A 19,872-nucleotide genomic window follows, 5' to 3' on the forward strand; every position below is an offset into this window, starting at 1 on the left:
TATAATATACATTTATTATATAAGTGATATAAATTCCCTATGAAATATTTTGCTCTTTTTGAAACACTATATCTTTTTTAAAATAATATTATAAGAATATTTATGCGTTGTATGTTTTAGTCTATAATAATAATTTAATAACAAATATGTATATATATGTCTGTTTTAAAACTTTTGATCCTGTAATATAGATTTTAATATTTCATACAGTGGACATCTTGCGCCATAGTCGATAAATCTTTATCAACTTCACGATTGTGATTCGTAATTGCTGCGGTGTCAGATTTTTGAAGGGAATTTTTTAATTTACATTATAGAACGGTATGACCGTCATATACGCGATCATACCGCTTTTCTTAAAAACGTCTACCTCGTAACATTTATTTTCACTGACAAGAAACCATGTCGAAAATGAAAAACATTCCAAATAACTTAACCAAGTGGGATCTGTCAGAGGATTCTCTGGCACCGTTAACCGATTACCAAAAAGAATGTTTATTGAATTTAGAAGAAGAATTGTTCCCTGACAGCAATTTGAAAACTGAGAAGACAGGTGATACCGTATGCGCAAGCGAAGAAACTAAGAAAACAGTACAAATAGAACGATGCCAAGATCTATTAGAACATTATGCCAAGTTAGAAAAAGAATGTATGGACAGGAAAGATATGAAATATGTGTTGTATCTTAATGAACTGCAATCTCGACGACAAGAGTGTCATGAACTTTGTCTTCAAATAGAAGAAGCATTAGAAGATTTTACTCAGTTATATAAACAATTTTCAGAGGTTTCTGATAAAACGATATCACTTTATGATGCTAGCGAACAGCTTGATTCAGATCAAAGAAAATTAAATTCTACCATAGAAAACATTACAGAATATGTGAAATATTTTAAAGATATTGATATGATGATGGAAAAACTAGAAGCACCTACGTTATCAGTGAATAGTGAAATGTTCTTTAATATTTTAGATAAAATTGATACCAACATAGACTTTGTGCAGAATAATCTTTCGTTTAAAGAAAGCAATACTTATTTGATCAAATATAAACACTGTCAATCTAAGGCAATATCAATGATGCAAAATTATATTTTTAACCTATTTAGCAAGACCACAGAAAGTATATTGAATTTAAAAGATAATGATGATTCCCAAGATAATGCAGATGCAGCTTTAGCTCTTTTCTATGGAAGATTTCAAACTATTTTGTCAAAAGCTAGACCAGTTATAGAACAAATTGAAGCAAAATCTTATAAGAGACAAGAATATGACAGCTTATTGTCAGAGTGCCATCAATGTTATTGGAGTCAAAGAGGATTAGTATTAGGCAGTAGTGTACAAAAGTCTCTAATGTCTGTAAAGGAGAAATACAATGGTGATCATTGTAGTCTGGTAAGAAATTCATGTGCATTACTGTTACATGCATCAATGGATGAATATAAATTATTTTATGAATTTTTTTCTAAACCATCCAGTGGATTAACAGCATATCTTGAAAGCTTATGTACATCTTTGTATGATACACTTAGACCATTCATAATTCATATTAATCATTTGGAGACATTAGCTGAAATTTGTTGCATTTTGAGGATTGAAATGTTAGATGAACATGTTCAAAACAATTTTGAACCATTAGAAGGTTTTGGTAACATTTGCCTGCAATTATTGCATGATGTACAGGAGAGACTGGTTTTCCGTGTACATCTCTACTTGCAGTCTGATGTTTTGAATTATAACCCATCACCAGGTGATTTGGCATATCCAGAAAAGTTGAAGATGATGGAAGATATAGCAGAATCAATAAGAGAAGAATCCAGACAGACAAAAATGAAAAAAATATCTATTTCATCTAATGATGATAATAATCTAGAACCAATATCTAGGAATCATATAGAAATAGATTCTATCTACCAAAAGACACATATGGGGAATTCACCAGCAGATCTTCATGGAATGTGGTATCCTACTGTTCGTAGAACATTAGTATGTTTATCAAGATTATATAGATGCGTGGACAGATCTGTATTCCAATCTTTGAGTCAGGAAGCAATATCTCTTTGTGTACAGAGTATAGAAAATGCCAGGCATGAAATAGAGAAAAGAGCATCTTCTTTAGATGCAGAACTTTTTCAAATAAAACATTTGCTCATTTTAAGAGAACAAATTGCACCATTTCAAGTAGACTTCACCATAAAAGAATATAGCCTGGATTTTTCTAAAGTTAAGACAGCAGCATTTGGTTTATTAGAAAAGAGTTCAAGATTTTTTACTTTGTCAAATAATGCATTACTAGAATTTTTATTGGAGGGAGCACCTCAAATGAAGGAGCAACTAATAGACTCAAGGAAGCACGTGGATAATAAATTGAAATACACTTGTCAACGTCTCATACAGCATGCAACATTTTTATTGATACATCCAATTTTGAAACTGCTAGAAAGGGAGAAGTTATATGCCAATACCCCAGATGCATCTCCAGAACATGCTCTTGGAAGTCCTCAAGATGTTGCAGCAGCAATTAGCGAGGTATTACGGATAATTAAGTTTAAATGTCCTGAAATTCAACAACTGATGCAACTATATCTCTCTAATAAGGAAACAGAGTTTATTTTGTTTAGGCCGGTAAAAAATAATGTCTGTGCTGCATTTACACAACTATATCAAATACTGAGTAAATATTATAATTCAGAAGAACTTTTATTAATTGCATGTCCATTACCAGAACAAATCTCTGTTATGCTGAGCTCATCCAGTCTTACTCATGGAAAAAATACACAAAGCACTGCAAAAAAGACGTAGCAAAAATGAATTAGCAAGCTTTTATAATTAGGTACTGTATATTAACGCTATCTGCGATCCGTAATCAAATTACGAATTTATTTTAAATATTTCTTTTGAAAAAAATAAATATTAATATATAATGAATATTTTATATTTTTAAGTAAATTATGTAAAATCTGTATAAATAATTCATAATTCCATATACAATAGTTCAGATATTCAAGTAAAATAACAAAAGCTATTGCAATTTATAACGCCCTGTATTAAAGAATACTACACGATATTTTAATTCTTTGTAATGTACTTTAAGAACACGTAATTTTTATATTACGAACATGTACATATTTAAAATCTTAAATTAAATTAACACACCACGAAATTTGTACATCTCCTTAAATGGGATTTATGGTCTTAAATAAATTTTTACAGAAATTGTTATGAGTTTAAAACAAGAAAAGGTGTATATTTTTGTAGCAAACAGTACTATAGTGTCATATTGCGATGATACTAGGGATTTAATTTTTCCAATTGTACTTGAAAACATGATTAATTGCTAATATATATAAGTGATAATGATATATATTACATATTGTCTATTTATTTTGATCTTACAAAACTACTTTCCTATACCCTTTTCTCTTACAGAAAGAATAATCTATAAGCAATTAATTGCATTGGATAAACATCAGAACAAAACAACTTACTTGCTTACGATTGTAATTTATAAATTTATTTATTATACTTAATACATGGATTTCCATATATTTAAATAAGTACCAGTATTAAAACTTTGTCCTACAGCTTGTTGAAAACTATAGAAAATTATAGTGTTATTATAACTTATATCTTTCAGTTAATTCACACACGCTGTACCACAGGCTGTAATATATTAGAAATTGGACTATATTCCTCTTCAGATTTACTTTCGTAAAATTTCAGGGGAAAATGTTTATTTAATTCTTCAATAATATTCGTTGTTGGTGGATGTAAATAATCTTGTACAGAGACGTATTTCGGGCCGCCAAATGTATCCAATACTACGACTGAAATTATTTTCAATTTTGCGAAATAGAAATGATGATCTGTAACAATTAACACAATATTTTTAAATGTATATTTCATAGTAATATTTTTTATTCATTGACTTCATTTATTAAAAAAATTCTTACCTGCTGGCATATTAATTAGACCTGGATGACGCGTGAAAACTGCTTTTTTAGCTACTTCGATTTCCGCACTTTCATTTTTTAACTGTAAAAGATATAATGATACTTGTTAACTATTCCATTTATTTAAATATTCTGTAAATAAAAAATCTACTAACTGGTTTGATCTTGCCGGTTAGAAGAACCCTGGCACAACGTGGATCCATAGGATCCCACCGCTTGTTTCTACAGTATTCCCCTTGGGCTAATGACATCAACATCGAGGCCCGATTATCTTTCTGTAATTAGATTGAAATTGATTTTCAATAAAATAGAAAATAAAGTTAGGAAAATAAAAAAAGGATAGTGATTAAGGTTTTAATAAAAATAATCGAATATTCGATATAATATACGTACTGATATTGTTCACTATCTTATCAGACGATGGTAATATTAAACATACGACGTATTTTTGCAACTGCGATACATATTAATAATAGTGTTACAGAAATGCTTACTGCAAGATCTTTAGCTGTAAAATCCAGGGTAGTAAGGTAAAGATATGGAATCCCTGATCCATTCCCTAAAAGCCCATCGCTGTAGGAAACTAAATTTACAGCTGGAAACGATTCGATATCCTTTCTTGCGCTGATTGTCGCCACGGATACCCAATCTGTATATGTACATAAAATTATTTGTAATTATATTTACATTATAATTAGCTGTTATTATATGATAAAAAATCTAATTAACATAGTGAAGAATACTAATTACAAATTTACTTGTTAACATAGTTACCATTGATAACGATATTAATAATAAATAAGATATTTAAGCAACTAAAGTTATATACGTGATTACAGCGTATACAATAAATATGATGTTATACATATGTATATAATATACATATATATTCCCAGATTATTAAAAAAAAACAATAAATTTACATAATAAAACAAATAAACAAATAATTTTACTTCGAAGGTAATTGAATTTAATAAGAGTAAGTACGTAAATAATTCGTATGTTAAATATGTTATTTGTTTGAATAAACAACTTTTCAATGGCTAGATTAGACAAAATATCTTCAGTGCTAATAATTATTTGACTAGTCACGACTTAACTCATCATGACTTCTTCGATATTGAATTTTGAATGATTTCGTATTATCAAAAGTAATATTTATTCAACTTAGGCAATATTCATTTATAATATTCATTTATAGTAGTTCATTGAAAAATTGGAAAGCCGCCAGCATTCAGAGTCCTAATATTAACTTTTACTTAACTCGGTACAGATAACCGCATATCTACATTATATATGTAGATATTCTTTCTACTCGTTTTATTAATTTCCGAATGATTCATAATTTTGCACTGAAATGTAACGCTTTTGTTTGAAAAGTAGCTGTTTACGCAATTTGAATTTCAAAGTAAAGAAGAACCGTAATAACGTTTTATTAGTTTTGAAAACGTTGTTACTATGAAAAAAAAAACGTATTTTTTTACCAGCTTGATTGACAATGTATCTTGCCATTAAAGCTGCCTGATCGATAGGTGGTGGATTATTGACAGGAAGCTGTCGATCTCTGTCAGTCGATTTGTACATATTATGATGATCTTCGTGATGTTGATGTTTTTCGTATTTAATTTCTTCTGGACTATTCTCACCCATTTCCTTCGCTTTCTTCCATTTCAAAAACTCCTCGAATTCTTGCCAATGTTCAGCCTCCGAAAAGTGTGAATACTTCTTCGCTTCGATCGTGAAGATCAAAAAAGATAAGAAGACTGCGAATCGAAAAATCATGGTTTATGTCCACGACTGTTTCACTCTGATGGTAAACGTTTACTAAAACGGAACAAAAGTACACTATCGTTTTACAATCCCCTTTTGCAATTCCCCACTTATATAGCCTACTATAAGTATGAAAGCGATGAGCACAAGCTCCAATGACTGCTCAGTATATTCGTACTAAACTGCTGACTCAAGGTCAATATATTAAAAAAAAATGTCAAAGTTGTACATCATGCTATGTGAGAATTAGTGAAACTGATAAACATAACCTAAAGTTTGGAAAACTTCAAGTGTTTCGTTTGCGCCTGTTTTATTAATTGACAGGCAAAATTTTAAATTAGTGAATTATTATTACATCGATGATAAATAGTGGTGTTCTAGATTTAAATGGAGTTCCGACAATTTTTTAATTTTAATTTTTAGAGATAACGAATTGATTATTTTTCATAAAGGTGATTTTATAGCTAATTTCAGTTTATATTTTAAATGAGCGTTTTAAAAAGCATCGACAATTAGTATAGTGAAGTATAAGGAAAGTAATTTCATGAGAAAGAGGTTATTATTAACCTTACTATTAACCTCTTTATTAACCTTATAAGGTAGCCACTGAACATTGTTGAGTAACGTAATTTATCATTTTATTTTCTTTATCTCTAGGTTCTGCGACCTTTTTCTTATAATGAAAAGTATGATTATTATAATATAAAACGACAAAAATATGTAATTGTTATTCAATATAGTATGTCGGTTGCTATATTTTTGGTAAAAAAAGTAATTTTTAAAATTTTATGTTTTAAAATATCATTCTTTTCAGCATAATAAATAACATTTGATTTGGGCATTAAAGACAGGAAGCTAAAATTTATTAGAATTTAAATGAAAACTGATAGCTTTCATAATAATTTATGTCAATCCGCTGTAACTTTATCATTAAATTATATCATGAATTTCTAAATGAGTAATAATATAAATACCTAGAGATATTTATATCCAATTTAATTTGAACCTAACCATTATTTCAGCAATAAAGTAGAACAAGTAAATTTACTATTAGTCTTGTAATTCTTATGTATGATTTTAGTTTCTTATACATTTTTGAAGAATAATTTAACTTAAGGGATGTTTTTGTATGTACTGCATTTGTGTATTCGTAGACTCTGGCAATTAATATAAGTATTTTCTCTATACGAAATACCTCTGCTCATATTCAATTTTTTGGCATTTACATGTGCAACATCGGTATTTGGTGGAAGCTGATTTACATCCAATTTTAAGTATTTCTTATCTCTCTGGTAGATGGATGTTAATAGATATTATGCCTTATTTAAGTATTAGAATTTGTTGATAAGATTTCAAACATACGTAGATTAATCTAAATCAGTCAGGTAAATATTAATTATAAAGGATAAAATGAAATTACAAATAATACAATAATAATAAAATAATATAACTTATATGTATTTCAAACTTAAATTGTGAATAAAAATATAAACAAGAAATGTTTATAATTTGTTGTGTATTGCATTCCGATGAAAGATGTGGAATGATAAATTTGTTTAATTTTGTAAAGCATTAAAAAGCACAATATTGTAAATTTGCTAATCGTGAGTGGACATATTATTTTTTGAAGAATATTGTAGAATTATGACGAAAAGAAAATTCGATATTTCACCATTTTAAAATTATATTATAATTTTTTAATCCCAAGGGTGAAAGCTGTACTGAATCACAAGTTTTTGTTTTACCAAGATGGAGACGTTATGCATATATTTTAATGCTTAAGTCACTGCCTTACAATTTTCTTTCAACGAAAATAAATTCCGTAGAAATATTCCGAAAAATTATGAATAGAAATATTCAACAGGTGGATCTTACAGCACATAAAATTGTATTTACATGTGTACTCGTCAAAAAACAATTCATCAATTTACAACAAAACATAATAATCTCTTTGAAAGAATTCGCTACCTCTAGCAACATGTATGTCCATGCTTAGTAACTTTTACTTAAACAAAAAGGATTCATTGCACATTCGCATAGCTTTTTTTTTAAAAGGTAAGCGCCTTTTACATTTATATAGTCATATGCAATTGGTAAGGCAGTGATTTATCGTTATCGGACAAATCGATATGTATTAACGTTTTCGTTGCCAAGATTCGAACAATCAAATTTAATAAGTGACTTTTGTTGACAACGATTAATAAACGTAACTGATAGATTGATAAAATTGATAGAACGTTAAAATAATTAGTTTTCTATATTAATAGAGATAGCGATTTCCTTCGTAGTGTTACATACTCTCTTTTTTTCTATCACACTCACACTCTCTCCTTTCTCTCGCACAGAAACAACGCTTCTTTTCATTTATAAGCAAAAAGGTAAACATTATTCTTCTCTATCCGATTTTCTTAAATTAACGCTAAAAAACGTGTAACGATTGCACTGTTGACTTTACTAAAGTCATCGTATTTACGCAACAAAATGTTACAAGTATAAAAAATTTACGACAAGTACGGTTTCTCGAGTAAATTTATCGCTAACAACCACGCCAGCGTTTCTTTTTTCTCTCTCTCTCTTTTTTTTTTTTACAGCAATAACGCTGGTAAATCTCTGCCTTCGTTTCTCCGTTGTTCCTTCTTTCATGCGTTATTCTCGTGTTCACGTGGGACTATATTAAATTAATTGGTCACCGCGTTTCGAGATTCACCGTTTTGCCCCTTGAGCGTCGCATCAAAACATATTCTTCTCCTCTGTGTTTCAAATTTATTCCTTCCCTTTTTTGTGTTTCTCTTTCTTTTTCCTTTTTTTTTTTTTTTTAAGAAACTCCTATCCTCCGTTTTGCTTTCGCGAATATCTCCGAAAATGTCAACATACATAATAATTTATTTCTATTATATTACAATAAGTCGTTCTACATAGTCAAGATAGAGAGCAGCGATTTTTTACAGTTCAATTGGCACATTGGATGCGCGCGTATGATCGCTTGGGTGATGGGAAAAGACGCGGGGATAAAAAATGAAAACTAGCTTAGGGGAAGACAGAAACGATGAGCTTATGGCGAAAGTGAAGAATAGATAAAGCGAAAATAGGAGATAACCGAAAGGGAAAAATGAACAAATGTATGGAAGGAGAGAGGGGAAACGAGAGGGAAATCGGTGTACAGAGATGCCGAGGTGAATATGATATCACTGATATGCATGTGGGGACTTTGGGCTCAGAATTTTCAGTTATTTAAGTACACGTCTCTCGCGTGCCGGCGCACGCCACTAGGACGTCGAACTGTACCAACCGTTCGTCGTCGACTTGTTCGTCGGATGGTAAATGTGGAAACCAGCTCCGGCAGCCGGGTGATGATAAAATTGCGCTTGCTCGCTTAAACCGGCCGAAGCATACGCTGCAGCAGCGTCCAACGCGCTCGGATGAACAGCAGCCGAGTACACTTGTGGCTTTAAAGGCAATGGTTGCGCTGGCTCGTATTGGTGTCGTAACACGGGATCGCTATAAGCCGACGAGCCTTCGTAGCTGCTTATCACGTTTACCGGATGCAGCTGTTGCTGTTGTTGTTGTTGTTGCTTGTCTCTCGGTGAAACGGACGACGGTGGAGTCATCGCCGAGTGGTAATCGACCGTGTAACCGCTGGCGGTAGAATACGAGGAAACCAGGCTGGTAAAAGCATCGGCGCAACTTGTTCCGGTGGAATTTTTCTGATTGTGTGTTGCCAACACAAATTGATGTTCGCCGTAGGTGCTGGATCCTTCGGAGCCAGGTGGAGTGGGTAGAGGACCACTGGGTGTCGTGTCTCCGGCGTAATAGGTTCCACCGGAAGAAGAGGTTCTTGTAGTACTACTGGACGTGATTCCATGAACGTTTGCTCGTATCACGCTCTCTCTGTTGGCGTATAATTGTCGTAGAAGAGCGGACGCTGGCAATGGCGCGGTAGTCGACTGTTGCGGACTTAGATGCCCCAGATGATGATGAGCTCCGATCCATTGTATCGTACTCCTCTGCTGTTGCTGCTTGAGCAACGCGTCCGTGCTGAAATCCGTAGGCTGATGCAGCGTCGGTGAATGGGATTTATTGATATTCTGAACCGGCAGATGCTTGGACATTGCCTGCTCTAGATCTTTCACGGAGGTGCCGGTACTGTCGGCGTTGCTCGTTCTATCTTCCACGCGTCTCGATTTAGGACTGGCCGAGCACAGTACTTGCTCACCTCCTGAAATGGAATGGTTTGATGGAGCTGGACTTAGAGCGTGGCTTCTCTCGTTATTCGTGACTTTCACCGTTGAGTCGTCCTCCTCGTCCTCCTCCTCGATCGAGCTGCTATCGTCCTCGTGCAGCTTTCGCTTGTGTCCACGTAATTTCACTACGAGCGTGTTAATGTTTCCTACCGCTGTCTGCGGCTCTTGCTGTAACTGAGCTATGTTGTCGTGATGCCGGCTGCCTCGTTTCTCGCTCTCCGAGCCGCGAGTATCTTCGCGATCTTCAGGCGGCGACCTGTGAGGGTGTTCTTGATGCTGGTTCGGTGGTCCACCGTGATTTCTTCCCTCTGAAACGCGTTACGATGCTATCTTAGCGATTAGAAAGTTTTGGACTATCGACGAAGATCAAGTGGCTATATTCGGTCATTTTTAGGAAGAATAGCGGAAAGAAAGAAGTCGCAATTTATACCTCCTCTATCGATTTATACCTCCTCTATCGGCATCCGGTGATCCATTTTCTGGATCGTTTCCAGCTGCGTCCTCGCGTTTAACGCCCATCACGCCTTCTTCCAGTTGACAACAATCCATGATTAAATTTTCGAACTCTCGACCACTGAAACAATTTGTTCGATCCGAGAATTTCAACGTAATGTTATGCTTAATCTTAGACGAATTATCTTACACCATGAAATTTACCTTATAACATAATTGACACAGATGATATTTTGCTCCTCCGCGTTTTTTGAATTGCACACTACCGTTGCGCACGTCTGTAACCATGTGTATCCTCCGCTTTTATTCATTAATCTATAATAATGCGTTAGCACTTGCCCCTTGTGAATCACTGAAACAAATGAGATCATTCTAATCTAACTAACCGGCTAAAATAACGAGCAAAGAATCAAGTGAAATCGCTGATTCAGTTTTGTATTTCATAATGATTCAACAAAGCACGGATTAAGCGGATAAACGAAGCAAACGAAGATCTATGGAAATACTTACAGTCGATGTGAGATTTTCGGAGACGATTCGCATCTTCCCCATGGCACAACGTATAAAGATTCTTCCCCGTTAATTCGTCGGCTGTATAATCTAATAATTCGGACACCCTATAGATCAACATAAAAACGGGACATTACGTTGTTCGTAATCACGAAAGCTAATTATCATAGAAAGATATAAAATGGAGAATGAATAAAATAAGATGAGATAAACTTATCGAGAATTAATTACAACGAGATACGTGAAAAATAGAGAAAGACAGGGGGATGAAATTCTTTTAGAAAATTTCCTATAACGCTCACCTTGGTTCACAATGCGCTATCCGAAAGTCGAAACTGATCCGCGTGACGAACATGTCGGCTTCGAGGCGAATTTCGTGCACACTTGGCGGAGGAAGTGCGATCGCCAGGCCAACCATGCCTATCAATGGTGGTGCGGACTTTCTTGAATGGCCAAACGTATACTGCGGTCTCAAACGGCACAGTAATAACACGACCTGAATTCGTAATTGCTTATTAACATCCATTCGTTTCGTTAACTCAACGCAATTGATTCGCGATTCGTTAAACCGATTAAATCAAGAATTCACAGAATTCGATCGATGGTAAATTACGATTGATCGACGATAGATAAGTAAATCATGATTGCTATCAATTAGAATATTTTATTTTGTCATGTTTAGTGGAAAGTTACGGTTCGAAGAATCATTGGAACACCGAATGAAAATGTTTAAGCATCGGAACGAAAGAGGACGAGAGAGTAATCCTTGAAAATATAGAATTTCCGAGGAAACAGTGTACTCACCCTATAACCAGACGACTTAAAATGGCACCCCCTTTTCGTTAAAGTGGATTTCATCCTCACGCAGAACGCACGATCGTATCCCTTGTAAAGATTATTCGCCGATAACGACATGACCGACGACACTATAATTAAATTAAAAACAACGCATAAATATTCGTTACTTACATGTGCGCGCACGCGTGTACAGAAGAATACCGATTATCTTCTTCGAATTATACTTCAAGCCATCAATATTCAATTGGAAACTTCAAAAATTCAGAAGGAAACAAGATCTTGGTTCATAAATTACGACAAAGTCCCACAAGCGATGAATTAAAAATGAGACATTTTTCGACACGGATAACAAGCTAAAAACAAAAATCGGATCAAACGAATGAATATTTCTTAGATAGAACGATAAAACTACGTTCAAAGAAAGAGAAAAAGTTAGTCGCTGCTTCGTCGAGATTTATCAACCACGCATCTATTCACGATCCTTTAGCGGCTACTGAAAGTTTATCAACTTCGTAATCTCGACGCGAATGATGTCATCACGGCTCGTTCAGTGGACGAGAGACGCGTCGTTGAAAAAAATACGCGTCACGGCCGAAACTTACCGTCGGGATTCGCGGTGGAAGATGAACCGTGTTCCTCGGATGCCGCGCTACTCGGCGACGCTAAACCGGAGCTCGACGAGTGTGGACCGGAAGAGGTGCTCGATGTCAGTCCCAGGCCTAATTGTTCCGCGACTTCCGCGTGGTCTTGCTGATGAACGTAATCGAAAACGCTTGATCCCGTCATCTCTACCTAAAATTCACAAAAATGTCGTTTTCTCTCGTGTCTTTCGATATCTCGTCAATTTTGGAATTTTGGAATTTTATCGTAAGTCCTAACAAGTAAATTAGTTCAATAAGAACTTTCGATCAGAGACAAGCCATGCTATGTTGACTTTTCCTTCAAGAATTCGAAGTATGAGACAAATGCGAGTCTAGTGGAAGAACACGTGTTTAAACATCGTAATTTCCTTGACAAGTCGCAGAAAGGTGACTTAATTAGAGGAAAAACTGCAGTGGAGGACAGCTTTCTCGAGGTGGTCTCATTGCAGGGAAACTCTGCGGGCCTTAATACGATAGTTTCCACGAAAAACTGCTTCGACGTGACCGACGGTTTCCTCTCGTTCGATGGCAATGGCTATCTGTTTTTGCGTAAAAGAATTTACGAAAATCCGTGTTTCGGAGCGCGAAATATTTTTTAAAGGATCCCTTCCACCAACAAACGCGAGTAACTCCATTGTTTGTGAAAGTGGTATTTTTCAAGCGAATCCTAAAACGTGGTAAAAACACGGGACACGTTTGAAATCGAAATTTTATTATTAAAACTTTGCGGAACGGCGTGAGGGTGGAATATCGATAAATACCGACAACAACGGGAAACGAAACAATTTGTATTTTTCGCTGGAATAACACGCCCGTTATTTAATTACAAGTATCTCTACCAATAAAAGGACTTCGTTCGATAGATATTCAAAGGAAAAATGTTTCTAGATAAAGTCGATGTTTGAATTATTCGATGGTCAATAAATTCTCTGAATATTCTCAGCCACGTAATTATTATCATTTTTAATATATCTTCTTCTTGATCTGGCGCAATTACTTAAACACTCAGGCAACCCTAACACGTCGATTTACCCTTCGATCCGAAGATTCCGGGAACTTGCTCAAAGACAAAGCACGTAAGAGTATGTAAATCCCGCGAAGTAGATTACTAGCTCAGAGGGGTACGGTTTCCCATCGGGGGAGGCTTCGACGATCGACGCAGGAAGAGACCGAGAAAGAGAGAGAGGCAGTCAATTTCATCGGGCACGGAAACTTTAATTTCAATCGAACTTGCCGACAGAATAATAATAATACTAAAACCAGTACCCTCGTAACCCACCAAACAGCGAAGGGAGAGCCATTAAAAATCAACCACGCCAACGAGACTTGGAAATCGTTAACGTACCGGAACGTCATGGAACTATATCGCGTTCCTCGCTAGAGGGTGCAAACTCCGAACGGAGGAAAGAAGTAGAAGCCTTCGGGAACTATACGATTGCAATACGGATCGAGCGAAAGAACATCTTCCACTCGACTCGATTTCCATGTCTGCGCTGGAACATCTACCTACGGCCACGCATTCCGTTGGCCGGTTCTCTCTCGCAAGAAGAAATACCTCCGGAACACAGGGGCTGCCGGCGGCCATGTTTGTGGCAACGTCGGCGCCGGTTTCCCGAATCCCCGAAACACCCTATTGATTGCTCCACGAGTCTCGCAGAACCGAGCTGGTACACCGGTCACCTCCCGTTCACCTCCTGTTCCTCCCGCTATAGCACTCTATCCATCTCTGTTCCTCCGTTTCTCCGTTCCACGCTCCCTTCCCAGTCTAGCTGTTCCTCTCTGTCTGTCTGTCTGTCTGTCTCTCTCTGTCTCTCTCTCTCTTTTCTCCATCTACCTTCACGGGCGGCATTAGGAATGGCGAACACGCCGCCGTGCAGAGGCTACGTGAGCCGCATGCGACCACCCCCGCCCCCAACCACCACCCATCCTTCCCTCGTCTATGTCATGCTTGGTGCCAGCCAGTATGGCCGCCAACTCGTACAACCTTCTCCTCTTTTCCTCCCTTGACCTCTCTCTCTCTCTCTTCTTCCCTCTCTTTCGTCCTTATCCACCTCCTCTTTTTCCCGAGCCATGCTACCTCGCGTCGTTGCTTCTTTTCCCTCTTCTCCTCGTCTCTTCCCTTCTTTTTCATCGTTCGCCGTGGCCACCTCCGCCACCGCCTTCGTCTCTTACCCTTCGTTCCTCTTCATCGAGCTTCTCCTTTTTCCACGGGCCGTGTTCCCTCGGTGTGCTGCTATCTTTGCCCTTCCGGCTCGCGCATACGTGCCAGCCTCACGTGCATGCCTGTGTCTTATATGTCTTCCGCTTCATTTCACCCACCCCGCCGCCACCACCTATCTCTTCTACGCCCTGGCTTCGTTCGTTCGTTCGTTCGTCTTTTACTTCCTCCCCTCTTCGTGTCCAAACCCTCTCTTTCCCTCTCTCTCTCTCTCTCTCTCTCTCTCTCTCTCTCTTTAGCTTCATCCCTATACTATACTCGTTTAGTCTAGGTTCCATCAACATCCCCGCGAACAAGTCACGCTTACAACGACGATTCGTAAGGGAATGGACAAGCTAGCTACACACTCACCTGTGAGAGTCCAAGGTAAATTGAGACGGTCTCGGATATGTACAGGAACCGTCCATCAGCGGCGACCGCCATCGCGAACCCGTCCAACGACTGAAACGGAAAATATGAGTGCAATCGCTCTTCAGCCTCTTTCTATCTCCTTTTTCTTTCGTTTGCTCTTTTACTTATTTTCTTTTCTCTACCGGCACCAACGTGGCATCCCGGTTATCTCGCGATCACTTCCAGCCCCCTTCTGTCAGCCCCTGGGATACCGGCGTCCGAATCTTTGTCGCAATTTTCGCTTACGATTATTTCGTCAGTATCTCTTTTCTATTTTAATTTTGTCGCATTACTCGTTACTCCAGACCGCGGACCTTTACGCGTTTATAAGAATTTCGAGGGTGCAGAAGTACACATAACGATTCATATAACTTATAAAAATACTTATATATAAGCGAAACAAATCTTCGATTCGATGAAAATCTATGAAAATACGAACTTGTATGAAAATCCGCAGTTGATTAAGTCGAGTAAATAATTTACAGTAACTTTATTATTCGCAGGATATTGAAAGGGGTTGGAAGTAATTTCCCGAGCTTCGTTTTCATTACTTTTTCTATACTGGAAAGGCGAACAAATTTCTTTCGAATAAACGTTTTCTTCAAAGTCGTTTCGAAAACGATTACTTTGCATCGATGTAAGATATGTTATTATTAGAGGTATTTTTTAGCTTCGATGCGTGCCTCGAATGCAACAAAAAATGCAAAATTACGCTTACTTGAAGTATGTGGGTACCCTGATGTACATCGAAGTGCTCCATCGTAGCGGATGCTGATGACCTCACACGATTCGCACCTGGAATCAGAAACATTCGCGGCGTGTACGTGGATTCTGCGTTATTGAACGCGATGATGAATGTCCGAGTTTCCATTTGAATCGGCACGGTTCAAAGCAATTTAGCATTCCTCTGTTTTTCCTACAGTCAAGTTTAGACGCTTCCGTAAAGAATATGACAGATCCATAGTGATCGTGTAACGATATGTATGTTAAAGATAAATTTGTATTCGACAGCTAGCATCAAATTGCATATTGCCGTGCATATAGCCAACGATGAATAATAATGAACAAACGGAACTCGATAAATCAACATTCCGCGGTGGTTTCTCTCGATCATCAATTTCTGACATAAATCTCCTTTAAAAAAGAAGATCACGGTTTATAATAAACAATTGTCTCACTCGGAACATTCTACAAAGATTCTATTATCCTAGAGCTTTTTTAACGACTCTAGAATATCACGAATCTCGCGAATACAATTAACTTCCACGATCTTTTCTACAGATTTTTATAGTCCAGTTTAACAAACTCTTCGTCGTTGATTATTTTCCTTCGTGTGAATCAGAGATTTGTTTCCTTTTTCAGAAATTTTTTAAGCAAACGAAAAGCTCGACCCTAGAACTAACAGCAACTAAATCTATTAAATATAATAAATTACGAGTTATTTGTTTTCACCATTCCGGTATTTCCACCGTTAAACACGGCGGAGCATCGAAATTTCCATATTATGTTAATCTCGTGCCCAAAGCACTGTCATTCTAACCACCCAAAATCTCTTTCAACATCCCCAACGTAGAGTCCCGGTGGACGGGTCAGCAAAGAGTTAATAAAGACGTTTGCTCTGTCGGATTGATTGACGTCCACCGATTGTACGCTACCTCCACTTTATTCCGACGACCATTGTGACTCACTGCCGAGTTCAACCCCCGAAGATATCGCATCCTAACCACGCGGTGACCCCTTTGCGTCTTCTTCTCTCCCCTCGTTTAACAAACAAGACGTTCCTGCTTCTTGCCCGTAATAATAAACTCCACCCACGCTCTCGGGGACGTCGTAATGAAAGACTTAGAAGACTCGATCAAACTCGACGCGAACCGCTTAATCTGTTAAGCTCCACGGAGCAGGAACGAGTCGAAGTGGCTGGCTAACTGGTCGAATTGATCAGCGTCTGGCTTTCGCTATCCGGTCGACAAGTTCGTTCTGATATTTCGGACCCGGATCCCCGAATAATCCAACCGGACTTTCGCCCATCCGACGAACGCGTTTCCTACAGCCACGACAACCGTTCGTTTCGTTTCGTTTCGACGACGATTCGTGAATACCGATTAAACTTTTACCGATCGAGGTCTCTTTCGTTCACTCAGGATCGTTCACTGTACGTTCGTTTACACGGAATAGTGGAGCTGGTAATTTTTTTCGATCGCTTGATGAGAAGCGAATGGATCGTTGCAGTGAAACGTTGTCGTGCAATCGATAGTTGGTTCGTCGATTAAAGAAATGGAGCGAATTTTTATTACAGTTTTAAGTAAATTTAGAGTGTAATTAAACAGAGAATTAAGTTTTAATTCTTGGCCGATTGATGTTTTTGGAGTTTTGTTATTTCAATTTGGAATTACATGTTACATAGTGTGCTGTAACAATACACGCAACATACGCAACGATCAGTTTGATGTTATCTAATTTTAATCACCGTACTGTATCGTATGCGGTAAAAATTACTTTTCGAATTAAACCGTAGAATATGTAAAATACAAAATAAAATTACGTGATGTAATCTTCAAACAGGTTGTAATTGTATGTAAAAGAATATTTTCCAATTGTGAAGTTACCTATTAAAGTATATTATTATCTTGGTTAAGAGGAGCTGTATAAAATATAGAAGCTGTAAATAATAACCGTACGATAAATACGACGTTAGATGGAGAAAACTTAATTTGGACCTGTAGTGGAAGCTACCTGGCCGTCATAATATTTTGACAAGTATCTAAGGGAACGTTTTGCTCGTCTGTCCGGTGGCTCGCAGATATTTCCTTGGGGATGATGGAAAAATATCCGTGCTGCCGGCGTGATCAATTTAGCAAAGATCGAGCTTGGTAATAGGTTATTTTTTCGCGACAAGTGTTGAACGAATAATGTGCAGATCGACGTTTGTTATTACAGAAATTCTGTTCCTTCGGTATAAGGTCTGACGAAGTGGAAGATAAGAGAATTTCTGGGTAATACGGTTTATGAGAACAAAAAAACACGAGAAAGCTGAACAGGATTGAAAGATAAGGAACGTAAAAGAATCAATTTAAAACTGCATCAGACACTCTGTACTATCTGAACACCGTAAAACGCACGCTGTTTGGAATGCACTCCGCCGATTTAGATTGCTTTGCCAACTTCTGGGTGCTTTTACGGGAAACGATGGACTCGTTTCAAGTTTGTTAAGTGAAATTACCATCCACAGGTTCTCTCTTGTTTCCGTATTATCGCTCAAAATTGCCGGAGACGTCGAATTTTGAATTAAAGTACGAAGAAGCAGTTTCACATTATCCCGAGTAACTTTGCATCGAGGCAATAAAAGAAATCCTACAATTGTCCAGACGTTTTCATAAAATTACCATTAGCTTCTACAAAAACAGATTTCCCCTCGTCCCAGTTCAACGACGAATCTTCGACAACGAACGTCCAATCTCTAAACTAAACGCTCTTTGATTTTTTGAATCGATCTGTTCAAGCTCGCGTTTGCTCGAAAACGTAGCTTCGCGCATCGAAACCAGCCTTTTCACTTTCCATAGGAAACACGAAAAGGAAAAAGAGGGACTACTAACCTGGCGATAAAGAGATAAAAAAAAAACAACTGAAACAAAAATAAAACCAAGACTACACCCTCGGAAGAGGAAGACGCGGTAGGCAGAGAAGAAAGAAAATAAATCAACCGACGTGTCTGGAAATCTTTAACGCATTTTACTTCGTTAAGTCGAGAGGTCTCTCGTTCCAGTTGTGGCAGTGACATGCGGCGAGGGTGAACCGGCCGCGGTGGATTTAGTTTGACGAGGAGCTGTGGCTGCGATGTGCGGACGGTGCCTAACTCAATTTCGTTAGTTTAGTTACATTGGCGGTTGGTAACGCGAGGCCCATGCAGGGGTTGCCGTGATTAGATTTCCATGTAGGTAGTGGTGCAGCTACCTAAGCCTTTATACGTACCGCTTTACATGTACGCGCAGACAGCCTCTGTCTCACCCTCTCTCCTTCCTTTCGTCTCTGTCTTTCCACGACCACACGACAAATATTAACTCAACTCAAAGCCATCAGCCCTTCGATTCACGAAAGTAACGCCGATGAATAAGCGAATTCTCTCGACGACCTTATTTCCTGTGTTCTGCCTCGTTGCAGCGTGGATTCTTTCGAGTAGGTGGAACCTTCCGGAGAACCGAGGGTGCGCGTAACGAGTAGACGACAGGGTTGATAGAAAGGGGATGCATGTTTTTGTGGAAGATCGTGGATTACGATCGACGACCAGGTTTTTTGGGGGAGAATCGTGGAATTGGACGATTGTTGGACCGATCGAAAGGGAAAGGGGTGAATTGATGGAATATTAGACTAGTTGTTATCGTTGGTTATTGTTTCTTTCGAAAACGTATCCTTGGAAGAAATTGGAAAGGATTAAATAAGATATACGTTTATATAATTGTCTGGATGTTTCATTAACCTGCTGATTTATAATATTAGTATGAGTCACACTTGTGGTAAGTTACGTTCGTAACAGAGCTCAGGTTGATCTCTAACTTCAATCTCTATTCGCCTTAGGTCGAAAATTAAATTCCAATTACATATAATATATATCGGATAAATGATCGAACTTCACCCCTTGTCCCTGCTACATTCTTTACGTAAAACACATGATAAATTTCTCGAATCTATCAAGTATCAGAAAGCAATTCTGATAAATTTCTTTGTGTTTGAAGCCTGCTTGACTCGTGCGATTTCACTGACAGGGATGAACAGCGGTTCTTTAGCATTTCAATGTTTCTCGAATCAAGGCGAAGAGATGTCCACGGCTTTCCCATTTCCGTTAAATGAACCACGAAAATGAAGAAAGCCAATGGCGATGGTATCGCTCGATTATACCCGAC

At 37.4% G+C, this 19,872-nt stretch overlaps 3 protein-coding genes across 13 annotated transcripts in view; 1 reads left to right on the forward strand and 2 right to left on the reverse strand.

The window, feature by feature from the left end:
- The first annotated feature begins 230 nt into the window (after positions 1 to 230).
- On the forward strand, positions 231 to 3,369 carry LOC100644072 (conserved oligomeric Golgi complex subunit 3). The gene has a single exon (XM_003399658.4). It carries the CDS (start codon positions 403 to 405, stop codon positions 2,800 to 2,802), a length of 2,400 nt encoding a protein of 799 aa, XP_003399706.1. The 5' UTR covers positions 231 to 402; the 3' UTR covers positions 2,803 to 3,369.
- A 123-nt stretch (positions 3,370 to 3,492) lies between these two features.
- Positions 3,493 to 5,927, reverse strand: LOC100643821 (protein CREG1). Its single transcript, XM_003399656.4, has 5 exons — positions 5,438 to 5,927; positions 4,448 to 4,602; positions 4,109 to 4,228; positions 3,954 to 4,035; positions 3,493 to 3,866 (listed from the first exon to the last, which is right to left on the reverse strand). The coding sequence occupies exons 1-5, from the start codon at positions 5,733 to 5,735 to the stop codon at positions 3,643 to 3,645; spliced, it is 879 nt and encodes a 292-aa protein (XP_003399704.1). The 5' UTR covers positions 5,736 to 5,927; the 3' UTR covers positions 3,493 to 3,642.
- A 1,233-nt stretch (positions 5,928 to 7,160) lies between these two features.
- Positions 7,161 to 19,872, reverse strand: part of LOC100643623 (protein trachealess) — a 138,893-nt gene continuing 126,181 nt past the window's right edge. For all 11 annotated transcript variants that reach the window (XM_048410824.1, XM_020865705.2, XM_012314855.3 and 8 more), the window contains 9 exons: positions 15,693 to 15,769; positions 14,936 to 15,025; positions 12,328 to 12,517; positions 11,732 to 11,853; positions 11,230 to 11,423; positions 10,928 to 11,034; positions 10,622 to 10,769; positions 10,414 to 10,538; positions 7,161 to 10,272 (listed from right to left, as the gene is read on the reverse strand). In XM_048410824.1, the coding sequence (XP_048266781.1) occupies positions 8,990 to 10,272; positions 10,414 to 10,538; positions 10,622 to 10,769; positions 10,928 to 11,034; positions 11,230 to 11,423; positions 11,732 to 11,853; positions 12,328 to 12,517; positions 14,936 to 15,025; positions 15,693 to 15,769 (2,336 nt within the window). In that variant the 3' untranslated portion in view covers positions 7,161 to 8,989. The remainder of the gene's footprint in view (positions 10,273 to 10,413; positions 10,539 to 10,621; positions 10,770 to 10,927; positions 11,035 to 11,229; positions 11,424 to 11,731; positions 11,854 to 12,327; positions 12,518 to 14,935; positions 15,026 to 15,692; positions 15,770 to 19,872) is intronic.

This window comes from Bombus terrestris, chromosome 12, assembly GCF_910591885.1.
Source record: "Bombus terrestris chromosome 12, iyBomTerr1.2, whole genome shotgun sequence".
Taxonomy (NCBI): domain Eukaryota; kingdom Metazoa; phylum Arthropoda; class Insecta; order Hymenoptera; family Apidae; genus Bombus; species Bombus terrestris.